Raw genomic sequence first — 12,879 nt, forward strand, 5'->3', positions numbered from 1 at the left:
GATTTTTCTCAAAGAAATAATGTTATTGAACTTGACTTGTTTCAAATAAATAATGTTACTGAACTTGGAATTTTCCAGAGGACTCAAAAAGTAGTCCATGGGCCAAATCTGCATTCACCTCAATTTCATATTAATTTACATCCCAATATTAATGAACTCCTGTGAACTTTCATTACCACACAGAGATTTAGTTATACATTCCATTAATACTTTAATATGGGAGAAAGGAAATTGTACAATATCTTTCTACTCAAATTCTTTCTCCTTTTACTTTAAGCATGATATGTCCATCCTTTATTTCTTCTATCACTTACAGTTATTACATAAATATGTATGCAAAAACTAAATCATATAATTATGATTAATGCTTGGATAATACTTTCTAAATATCATTACAATTCTAATACAGGATATTCTAAAAAGGTCATTTAATGTTTGCTAACCAGCATAAGAATTCAAAATAAGCTGAAATTCTCATTCTTCACCTTTGGTAGCTTATTTCTTCTAAGAAAAAGCGGAACTGCATCCCGGCCTGAGTTTACTGGTATCATTTCTTTTATTTCAATAGTATCATCAGACAAATAATAGTGCAAGACAAGCTCTCGTGGGTCATGAAACACAGATTCTGGGTCATCCCACACACAGAAAAAACGTAAAACATGGCCATCATACTCCAGAAATTGTCTCAAAGTGTCTAAGCGTTCATAAGGGCGTAACGGCTTCATATTATCCATGATCTGCAGATAAAGAAGAAATTAAGAAAAAAAATTGTAATGACTAGCTCTTAAAGAGATGATACCAAACCGCATGGTACAATCAAATATTAGAACATACTTTTAGGAGTTTCAAATAATATCACACAATTACAATACATCAAACATTATATTCATGTCATTACCAAAGAACTATCCATGGGGTTGCTGTGCTGTCAGAAAATATCTGAAAACAGTTTTGGATTGTTTTTGATCCTTGTTTTTCTTGCATAAGGCCCTTCAGATCAAGAAATCATTAAAATATTTACAATATGGCTCACATTTTCAAAAAATTGGCCATGGTGTTCTGATGCCTACAATTCCAAATAATATTGCCCTTCCTGATTTTCTTGAAAATTATTTATATAAATACTGTGAGAAAATGAGTTAATTTCTTTTCTTTTTCTTTGGTGTTTTCTTTCTTTTAACTTTAAAACACAGCTAAATAATTTTTGATTCACCTCACAAAGTTGGGGGGTACTGGGTATGTATGTTCTGCCCTCGATACACACCCATAGCTCTGGAAAAGAATAGCAGATCTCCAATTAAAGATGTAATGTCTGAAAAGATGCTGTCCTCAGTCACAGTAGCTACAAAATCAGTAGCACTGAATTAAACTTGATACCAGAATGATGATCCATTCCCAGGAGTGCATTTACATACTGTTAGTTCTAATCACACACATAAATATCGTCCCAGACTGGGTGTTTCTAAACTAAGTCAAAATCCATCATGTCTGAAGTGGATTAACAGGGTCAGATCCTTTTAACCTACAAAATTATATGCCATTTCTACTAAAGGAGAATGGTTACAGACATCAATGAGGCAATGGAAGATGAGCTATCTGAACAGAAAGAACTGTTGATTGATGTATCCTCTGACCTTAAAAATCTGAGCGGGAGAAAGACCCATTCTTTCAGTACATCAAATCTGAAAATGGGGAGAGCAGAACAGTGTTTTGCCTGACAATGTCCCTGTTGATCTGCAACACTATTTCAGGCATCACCATGTCCACATGCTAAAACTCCAGTATTTACAATCACAGTACTAGCTAGCTTCTTTCCTGAGCCTTAAAGATGGAATGAGCAAGCAAATAGAGCTACAGCACTAGATAACATCATTATCTATGGGATATCATCTCCCAACAATACAGAAATTGAATCTAAAGCTCTTGTTACGTTTTTAATTGGTCACATTATTCATCTCAACATATTCCTTCTTTTCCTTGTATCATCATCTTCTGGTCATCTGCATAAGTAAGAATCTCATGCAAACATTTAATTTTGCTCCAAGTAGTCCAGAAGAAACCACACTTAACAAATTAAAATTTACCCTCCACAAATCAGTCACAGGAATGTGAGAGCATAAAGCAGCCAGAATTTGCTATATAACCATTCAATAATTTCCCAACAACTGACTGAGAATGTTAAGACACAGGTTTCATTCATCTTTAGTCTTTGGATGCTCATATTTGTCAAACCTCTCTTTTCCCCCTTCCACTTTCTTCAGACACACACACACACACACACACACACAATATTTTAATATTTTTCTCATTGTTTTTAAACTGTTGTTTTTAAAATATTTTTAACAAAAATCATGTTTAAGCAGGTTATACATTGGTCTACCAAATAATGTTTACAAATGAATGTAGTTTATCTGTAGATATCATATAATTCATAAAAATCCACGACAGTGTCACATCTAGTCGATTCTGCTGGTTAAAGTTTGAGGAAATAGGCAGAGAGCACAACATTGATGTTAATAATCTGATTCATTGTATATACAACTAAAAATAACTCATCTTATGTCCATGGTAAATGTAACATTGTTTAGCTACTATACACACAACTTGAGAACAACTTTAATGCTGTGATATTATTCCTTTTTTTAAAAAAAAAACCAACAACAAATAAGCTTTAGCAGTTTTATCAAACTAACACACACACAAGACTTCTATTTCTATCAATTTTTTTTGTTCTGCTTCAAAAGGTGTGTGAACACATCAGCAGGAAAACAGTTATGCTTGGGACTTTGATACATTTGTACAATGAGCCATACTACATAAAAAGCAAATTTTCTCTTGTAATTCATTACATTGAAATAGTCACACATACTTTGTTTGCTATAAGAGAAATACATCATATAATATACATCACTTCATGCAATGACACTTTCATTAAAATCAATTTTTCAATATTACTGCCTCATCTGACCTTTTGCCGCTCTTTGGTGTATGGGTCATCTGGACGACACGCTGGAGGATTTAATCTAACTCCCATCTTCCTCAGGAAATTTTTTGTGAACTGGTCACAATCTATAATTCTGTATCTTCGGGCATACAGGATTACTTCTATGTTGATGTTGAAATGATCTACAGTATAGAACTGATCTTCATTAGGAGGTGGAAGTGGAACCCGATGACGTCGAACAATTGTTCCTGTGTAAGAATTACAATGAATCCACAGAGGGAACATCCTTTGCACTGACGATCACAGCCTTACCGATTTCCTATGCTGAGGGCAAGGGAAAGGGCAAGGGGAATATTTCCTTCAGTAAAGGAACCATTAGATAATGCAATCCTTTTTCACTAGCAACAATACACTGAGCATTTTCTAGAACGTCCCAAATCATTGCTGAATACAAAGTTCAAGTACTTCAGCATTAAGAGAAATCCTTGCCACCTTTACTGAAAAGCAACAGCAGTCTAAGTATCGTTTATTTTCTGAAAATAAAACAAAAGGCTGTGCAAAAAAATAGCAGAAATTCTATGGCAATGACGGTCCAAATTATAAATTTTTTAGAGGGTTATGGGAGGAGCTGACAAGATTTATCTACAAGGTGAGAAAAAACACACATAAACAAGATTAAAAAAAAATGCCCTATCATGGTAAGCCTGACCTATCAAGGATGGAGGCAGCGGTGTTCAACTGAGCTTCCTGAAGGAGTAAGTTGAAAGTAGAGTCATCTGAGATGAGTAGGGTTGATTGCACTCCAGCAGAAAACAGTAAAATACTGATCTGTCCCAAAATATGGAGCCAAGAACTCAAAAAAAAAAAAGAGGAAAAAAAAAAAAAAAACAAGCAGAGACTTTAACCTAGTTAAAGTTAGTACACACTTAAGTTTTTCTTCCTTATAGTCCTTAAATGAAAGGACTGTTATTCTAGGAGCAATGTCTTTGTTTATATTCACCACATTAAAAGAGAAGAAATCTGCTATTGGTCTATCAACTGAAAACACACACATATGTTGCTGAATTGGTTATGCTTTATAAGTATTTTATACTTATAAAGTACAATACCTTATAAGTATTACACCAGTATAACTGTGAAAACAACCTGTAGAGAATAAAAAGATGGTCCTGTCTTCAATCTCAGCATCTTTGCTAAGCTTACCAACTCAGACACCTCTGTATCAACCCTTTCATAACGAGAGTACCCACAGGCTAAGGCCAGACAGAAACCCCCAACTCATACTACAATAATAATTCCTTGCCACTAGAAGTTCCTAACAACTTTAAAATTACAGTAATTATAAAAGGTCCAACTTTAAAACTACTACAGAAAACATACAAAAAATCCAAAATTAAAAACAGTTCCAATACCAACTTATTCCTATAATAATAGTTTATATAGATACAGTTATCTGAATGAATATTGACGATTCTCCAGCATTGCTATTTTGTTGGGGGGAGGGAGGAATGGAATGAAGAAGAGCAGAGGAGGAAGGAGGAAGAAAGATATTCCTGCATATTTTTGTTTGGTGTTTGAATGGGCATATTTCTGAGTTAGTCCATGGAAATTCTTTATTGTTCACTTCACTCCCCTAGGGACTAATCTGTATGAAATACATTCCATTACTACATTATCAGAGTTGTTTGTTAAACTCTAACTCCTGTGATGAAAACATGCCCTTAATTTTTCAGGGGAATAAACCAGCAAAGCATATTTGCTTTCCATTCCAAACCTGTTCAGCTCCCTGATGTTTCACAGGTATCACATCTAATATTTTGGTGACTCCCTGTAAAATAAACTTGAACTTCTGTGTGTTAAATATACACGTTTAGGATGCATCCTCACAGAAATACTGTAGGTAGAAAACATGGTAATTAGCACATTTTAATATGATGCAAGACTATATAGCACTACCATGAACAAGAACACATCATTTTCAAAATGTGTTAACTGGTTTTGACTAACCATTGGGTCACTCCTGCAAATATGAATAGATAAGGTGCTGTACTGGAACCACCTGCCATGTAAACAGATACTTTGTTGAATGATTGTGTTAGTTAAGATATAATAGCTAACAATAATTTTCTAATATGAGGTGTTTTCTGAGGGTATATTCACCTCAGAACTGATGAATAAGCCTTTGGCTAGTTTTTGATACCATTTCACAAAGTACAATACATGACTCCATTTTATTCTGAGGGGATAAACATTTCTTTCTTAATGGAAAATATCTTGTACAGATAACATCAAGCCCAGCAGTTCTTTGCTTTTATTAGGAATGTACTTGATTTACACATGCAGAGGATACATTTTATGTTGTTGAATTTGAAATTTAATAAAATTTGATCAGCTGAGGTTAGGTTGTAGCTTTCTTTTTTTTTTTCTTTTTTTTTTTAATTGCCCTTTCTTCTGGAAAGTAATTAAACTTCTAGAAATTTGTCAGAAGTTGTCAGATGGAGACCTGTCAATGTACAACAATCAAGTTGCTCAGGATGGATGGCTATTCTGATGCTTCTTTTTGATTATGGGGATGTCAGTTTATGGTATCCTGCAGCATGGTATCCTGCTGCACTACCAATAATTATTTCAAAAATATGCATCTAGTCAGGCAAAAGATCTCCTTTATTGTGCCCTTGTAAAGGCAATATTGCTGCCCTCTGACAGTGGTGCTGACATCAGTAAGTTCCCTCTCCACCCTTTGCAGGACATCATCTCTTCTCCTCAAATCAGCAGCTCTGGGATAAGTCCAGTGGCATCTTAAGGAGTCTTTTATAGTAGCAAAGGACTCTTGATCATGAGGCTGCTCATGAAGCAGGGCAGCAAATGATTTGGTGTCTGTGGCTACACTGTTCTGCAGAAGAAATACAGTGTGTCAGGAATTTCCTCAGCACAATTTACCTATTACCTCTGCACTACAGAGAGAAGGTGAGGAATGGGTAACACTTGGATTTGGTTCGCTCCTTGTCTACTTGCACAGAAAAGAGGAGAAGCAACCGTTACTAATCCTGCAATGTAAAAAGTTCACCTGAAGAAACAAGACTTCTTACATTCACTTGTTCACCCATGTGAGTATGTAGCAAGGTCATGATTTGGCCATCCTTAAATATGGCAAAATCCCAGTTATCCCAAGGTCTCAGGGGAGGTCTTCTAAGATAATCAGTTATATTGGAGGAGCTGACTGCAAGTTCACTTTCCTGATTGTACTTTTCTCTTCAGCCAGCCGGCCTTGGGAACCCAGCCAGCAGGCAGCTCCACTCTCTTTTTCAGCCACCTGACCTTGAGGAAACCAGCCAGCTGCTCCACTGTGCTCTGGATTGCAAGGCCTGGACTGCACTGGAAGATACAGTTAACCCCATGGGGCATAAATGACCTTTTGATAAGACAAAATCTGCCAGCCACAGTCTTGTTAACTGGGAATAAGAATTAGAGAACACTTGCACCACCTTATCTAGCCTGGCTCTCTATGGGGAGAGTTTCTTTTTATATGGGGAGAGTAATTAGCATTCTGGCTCTGAAAGAACATAGGTGGAGTTTGTTATGTGGTTGATTTTACTGTCCTTCTCTTCACTCTGTACTCCCTTATCTTTAATTAGTTCTTATGCACTTTGATTGTACTGGTATTTTTAGCTTTGATTCAGGTTTCTCAGAAGTTCAGGTCAGCCTCTGCATTCCTTTGTGTTTTGCACTGAATTTCTGTTTAGATAGATTTCTTCTAATACTTCTAATTTTTTCCAAAGTTAAAGCTATAGAAATGCAGTTTCCAAAATTAAATGTAGTTTAAATTTCAGTTATTTAGTAGAAACCTTATCTGTCCAAATTCATGTCCAAGTACAGCAGCCAATTCTATAAACCATTTGCTTTTCAAGTCACTGAAACACATTTCCCACAGATCATTTATTTTGTCACTCTGAGATTCTGAGTACTGGTAAAAGTACTTTTTCTGGCTTTTTTTCCTTTTAAACCAGTTTGTTTTAGTTTTGTAAGCTCATAACTGAAGTTACAAAGCCTTCTCTGCCAGCTGTTCTTCACCAAGGCTTCCTGCAGTCTGAAAGCCTCTGCAAGACTTTCTCTGCAAAACCACAAAGTACAGTGGGAAACTGCTACACTTCACTGATCCGACCACGCTCCCGGACACCCATTCAGGTGATCAAGCTCTCATCTGTGAGGAATAGCAAAAGCACTGATAATCCAGTGACCCCAGTGGATTACCCAATCAAGCTCAAACCATGGCCTCTGACTTACCCTACCAGTGCTGTACCTACTCTTCAGGACGGCTCCTGAGAACACCCATTTCAGCTATCTCTTTTACATCTTTTACATCTGGGTAGCAGGAACATACAAATAAGGGTCATTACCACCTTTTACCTTCAACAAATTAGTTCCAAAACTTGCCTAGTTAGCTCTTTTTCCAGCACTATTTTTTGTTGCTCCTCTTTTACACAACCCCTTTCCTGCCACCGCTAACTCTCCAACTGTCCCTGCAGACTGGGGCTGTCCTGCTCCTGACATTCCCACACTTTTTCATCATTCACATCCCCACATCTGTGCATTTTTTTTCAATGCAGTTTCCTCTTATTTCACTAACCCAAGGTCTCCTACAATTGAACTCTCCTCCACAAAAGCCTTGTATTTTAATTAACTGAAATACTCTTATTTCAGCAGAGATGCAGAAGATAGCATTATGGCTAAGATCCTGAGATTTTATTTAAAAGGCCTTAGTTCAATTTCTCTTTCTCTTACAAGCTTTCCTGTATGATCATGACAAGACTTCCCCTCCTTTGTGTCTTAGCTTCACAGCTTTACAATGCAGGCAGTTACACTTCTGCTGTTTTCAGGCTTATCATATATCCAGTCAAGAAAGGTACTCTGAATATAAGATATATAATGTTATATAATTGTACCATTATATAACCATTATATAACATCATTATATAATTGCAATATAAAACAGGCCAATTTTCACTCTAAAATGGAGTAAAACTGGCAGCTGATAGTTATGCATTTCTTTTTAAGAAACATTGCTTTTAAGTATTTGTTGTTTGACTATACATACTACCTTTAGGGTAACAACTTCATGGCTGTTCTTTTAACACTTTCAATTATGCAGAGTAAAGTATATGTGAGTAGAGAATTTTCAGATAGGTCTCTCCACCACCTTTTTTCCCCCTCTAAGTCATGTTAATCTCCAAGATACAAAGAATATTTATATGGATACTTATGATAAAGTATATGCTCCAGATCTTCTCATTAACTGTGGTATCTAAATGCATCCCAAATGGTTTCTGAGTCTTTCAACCTACAGTATTGCTTCCTACATAAAAACAATCAATATAGAAAATTTCTTTACCAGCCCAGGTACCAACAACAAACAAATTAAGTGCACTTTTGAGATCCTGGAACATTCCTTTTTAATCCATCAGTCTAATGCTTTATGGATATTAATTGATCTAGGCCTTCAAAATATCCTTGCACAGGACACTGGAAGAATTCTTGTTTTTCTAAAAGCACATCCAGTTAATTTTAGATCCTGTATCAAGATGATTCCAACAGCCATAAACACAAGATATAATCAAAAAATTAAGGGGAAATTGGAGCCTTCCTGTCACCATGGGAACATTACCAGACTGCCAAGAACATCAGGCCTGAAGACGTAGTCTGCACAACTCATACTGCAATGACAGTGAAAATGACTAGTTCCCACAGCTAGACTGAACGCAATCACCTTTGAATTTGCTTTATCCTGCTATAACAAAACCAGCTTCCACCTCCCCTCTCAAATAAGTCACCTCTATCTCTAGTGCCAACCATACCTTCTTTCTGTTGAAGATCATTCGGTCTAAGCTGCTTCAGCCAGAAAGAGCTGCCTTCACTCCTGTGACACACAAGTCAAGGAACATCTACATCTGATGATGTCTCCAGCCTCGCACAGATGAGGGCAGGGAGGATAACTGCCTTTCAAGTTCCCAGGTGAAGAACTTCAACATGCTTTTCTTCAGGTCTTGAAATAGCATTTTCCCATGTAAGAGGAAAAGGTTCCCCTGAATTCAAAATCAGTTCTGCTGCAGAGCACTCAGCAAGACTTCTGGCAAGAAGAAAGGCTCAGCACACAGAGAGCAAGGGACTAAGAACCAGTTTAAGAAGAAAAGATTCCTGGAAAATTTACCCTGTGTGTAACAGTAATGATGCAGGTAACCCCTTCAGATGCTACCCCTACTCTATAGTGAAAATGCTAGCATCTGCTCATCTTGGAAAAGAATATAGCAGTTTTTTTTCTTTTAATTCACAGAATCGGAAAGGTTGGAAGGGACCTTTGGAGATCATCTAGACAAACCCCTCTGCTCAAACAGGATCACCTAGAGCATGTTAGACAGGGTTGCATCCAAGAGGGCTTTGAATATCTCCAGAGAAGGAGACTCCACAACCTCTCCTGGCAGCCTGCGCCAGTGCTTTGTCACCCTCACAGGGAAGAAATTTCCCCTCACATTCAGGTGGAACTGCCTGTCGTTCAGCCTGTGCCCGTTGCCTGTTGTCCTTTCGCACGGGACAACTGAAAAAAGTCCGGCTCCATCCTCTTGACCACCTTCCCTTCAGGTACTTGTAGACATGGATAAGATCCCCCCTCAGTCTTCTCTTCTCCAGGCTAAACAGGCCCAGCTCTCACTGCCTTTCCTCATACGGCAGATGCTCCAGCCCTCTGATCATCCTCGTAGCCCTGTGCTGGACTGCCTCCAGGAGCTCCATGTCTCTCTTGTACTGGGGAGCCCAGAAGTGGACAGAGGACTCGAGATGAGGCCTCCCCAGGGCTGAATAGAGGAGCAAGATCACCTCCCTCAACCTACTGGCAACAATCTTCCTGATGCACCCCAGGAGACCATTGGCCTTCTTGGCCACAAGGGCATATTGCTGCCTCATAGTCAACTTGTCGTCCACCAGCACTCCCAGGTCCTTCTCTGCTGAGCTGCTCTCCAAAAGTTAAGCCCCCAGCCTGTTGCCATGTGCACAGGGTTGTTTTTCCCTAGGTGCAGGACTCTGCACTTGCCCTTGTTAAACCTCATGAAGTTCCTCTCTGCCCAACTCTCCAGCCTGGCCAGGTCTCTCGGAATGGCAGCACAGCCCTCAGGTGTATCAGCCACTCCTTCCAGCTTGGTATCATCAGCAAACTTGCTGAGGATGCACTTCGTCCCCTCATCCAGGTCATTGATGAATAAGTTGAACAGGATGGGACCCAGTACTGAGCCCTGGGGGGACTCCACTAGCCATAGGACTCCAACTTGACTCTGTTCCTCTGATGACAACCCTCTGAGCTCTGCCTTTCAGCCAGTTCTCAGTCCACCTCACTGTCCACTCACCTAACTCACACTTCCTGAGCTTCTCTAGGAGAATGTTATGGGAGACAGTGTCAAAAGCCTTGCTGAAGTCAAGGTACACAGCACCCACTGCTCTCCCCTCATCTACCCAGACAGTCATTCCATCACAGAAGCCTAATAGATTGGTTAAGCACGATTTCCCCTTGCTGAATCCATGCTGGCTACTCCCGATCCCCTTCTTTTCCTCCATATGCCTGGAGATGACATCCAGAATGAACTGTTCCATCACTTTTCGAGGGAGGGAGGTGAGGCTGACTGGCCTATAGTTGCGTGGGTTCTCCTTCTTGCCCTTTTTGAAGACTGGAGTGACATTGGCTTTCTTCCAGTCCTCAGGCATCTCCCCAGTTCTCCAGGACCTTTCAAAGATGGTGGAGAGCGGCCTGGCAACAACATCCGCCAGCTCCCTCAGTACCCATGGGTGCATCTCATCTGGGCCCACAGACTTGTGGATGACAAGCTTGCCCAGAAGATCTCTAAAGCTCTCCTCCTCAACCAAAGGAAAGTCTTCCTTTTTCCAGACTTTCTCCCTCACATCCAGGCTCTGGGATTCTTGAGGGCTGCCCTTAGCAGTGAAGACTGAAGCAAAGAAGGCATTCAGTAATACTGCCTTCGCTGTAGCCTTTGACACTGGGGTGGGAGGGGGGACACCTGCGCCATTCAGTCATGGGCCCACATTTTCCCCAGTCCTCCTCTTGCTACTAATGTATTTGAAGAAGCCCTTCCTGTCGTCCTTAACATCCCTTGCCAGACTCAATTCCAAAGGGGCCTCAGCCTTCCTCGCCGCATCTCTACATACTCTGACTGCATTCCTATAATTCTCCCAAGTGGCCTGTCCCCTCTTCCACATTCTGTGTACTTTCTTCTTCTGTCTGAATTGGGCCAAGAGCTCCTTGCTCACCCATGCAGGTCTCCTGCCCCTTTTGCTGCACTTCTTTCTCCTTGGGATGCACTGCTCTTGAGCTTGGAGGAAGTGATGTTTGAATACTAGCCAGTTCTCCTGGACCTCCCTTCCTTCTAGGGCCTTAACCCATGAGATTCCTCCAATTAGGTCTCTGAAGAGCCCAAAGTCCGCTCTCCTGAAGACCAGGGTTGCAAGCCTGCTTATTGCCTTACTTCTTTCCTGCAGGAACCTGAACTCCACCATTTTATGGTCATCGCAGCCAAGGCTGCCCCCAACCTTCACATCTCCAACCAGTCTTTCTTTGTTGGTTAGGACAAGGTTCAGCAGGACACCCTTCTTCATAGGCTCCTCCACCACCTGTGCCAAGACGTTATCATCAATGCACTGCAGGAGCCCCCTGGACTGCTCATGCCTTGCTGTGTTGTCCTTCCAGCAGATATCAGGGTGGCTGAAGTCTCCCATGAGAACCAGGGCCTGTGATCACGAGGCTACTTCCAGCTATCTGTAGAAGACCTCATTGACTTCCTCTTCCTGGTCACATGGCCTGTAGTAGACACCCACAACAGTGTCCCCCACATTGGCCTGCCCCTTGATCTTCACCCATAAGCTCTCAACTGCCTCCTCCTCCACCCGTAGGCAGAGCTCAATGCATTGCAGCTGCTCTCTCACATGAAGAGCAACCCCACCTTGTCTTCCTGGCCTGTCTTTCCTATAAAGCACAGAGCCATCCATGACAGCATTCCAGTCATGCAAGCTATCCCACCATGTCTCTGTAGTTACAATGAGTTCATTGCCCTGCGACCCCACACAGATCTCCAGCTCCTCCTGTTTATTGCCTATGCTGTGTGCATTGCTGTACAGGCATTTCAGAGAGGTAGTCAGGCATGCAGGTTTCCCAGGAAGGGTCTAAGGGGTTCCTCCATAGCCACGTCCCACATGCACATCCCCAGCTGCATGCACCTGTTGGAGGCCTCCCAACCCGAGCTGTGTTTTATTGATGACCCTCTCTCTACGACTCTCCCCTTCCCCCTTCCTACCTAGTTTAAAGCCCTCTTTACTAGGCTGGCTAACCTGTCTGCAAAGGCAAATGTGCCCCACTTAGTGAGGTGAATCCCATCTCTCCCCACCAGTTGCTGATCTTCAAACAATGTTCCATGATCATAGAAACCAAAACCCTGTTGCCAACACCAGCAGCGCAGCCAGTTGTTAATTTGGAAAATTCACCTACTTCTCATCCCATCCCTCCCCCTAATTGGCAGGAGAAGACCACCTGGGCTCCCAGACCCTTGACCACCATGCCCAAAGCCCTGAAGTCTTGTTTGATTATTTCCAGTTTGCTCTCCAGATCATTAACACCCACGTGAAAGAGCAGCAGAGGGTAGTAGTCTGATGAGCACACAAGCCTTGGCAACCTTTCAGTGACATCTCGTATCCGCGCCCCCAACAAGCAGCAAACCTCTCTAGAGGAGAGGTCAGGTCGGCAGTCAGCTGCCTCCATCCCCCGCAACATGGAGTCACCCACAACAACCACTCATCGCCTTATACACCAGAATATATACAAAATCTCTGAGGACTCGGAGGTGCAGTCATTCCAAGATACTCATCCCAAAACATCATGCTTACCT

The 12,879-nt window shown here is 40.9% G+C and overlaps 1 protein-coding gene across 1 annotated transcript in view; it reads right to left on the reverse strand.

The window, feature by feature from the left end:
* EFHC2 (EF-hand domain containing 2) overlaps positions 1-12,879 on the reverse strand; it is a 64,986-nt gene that overhangs the window by 37,773 nt on the left and 14,334 nt on the right. Inside the window, exons 4-5 of the mRNA XM_085297903.1 lie at positions 2,969-3,192; positions 486-737 (exon numbers count right to left, since the gene is read on the reverse strand). Of these exons, the coding sequence (XP_085154029.1) occupies positions 486-737; positions 2,969-3,192 (476 nt within the window). The remainder of the gene's footprint in view (positions 1-485; positions 738-2,968; positions 3,193-12,879) is intronic.

Source organism: Rhea americana, unplaced genomic scaffold, assembly GCF_003343005.1.
Source record: "Rhea americana isolate MKP2758 unplaced genomic scaffold, rheAme1 scaffold_132, whole genome shotgun sequence".
Taxonomy (NCBI): domain Eukaryota; kingdom Metazoa; phylum Chordata; class Aves; order Rheiformes; family Rheidae; genus Rhea; species Rhea americana.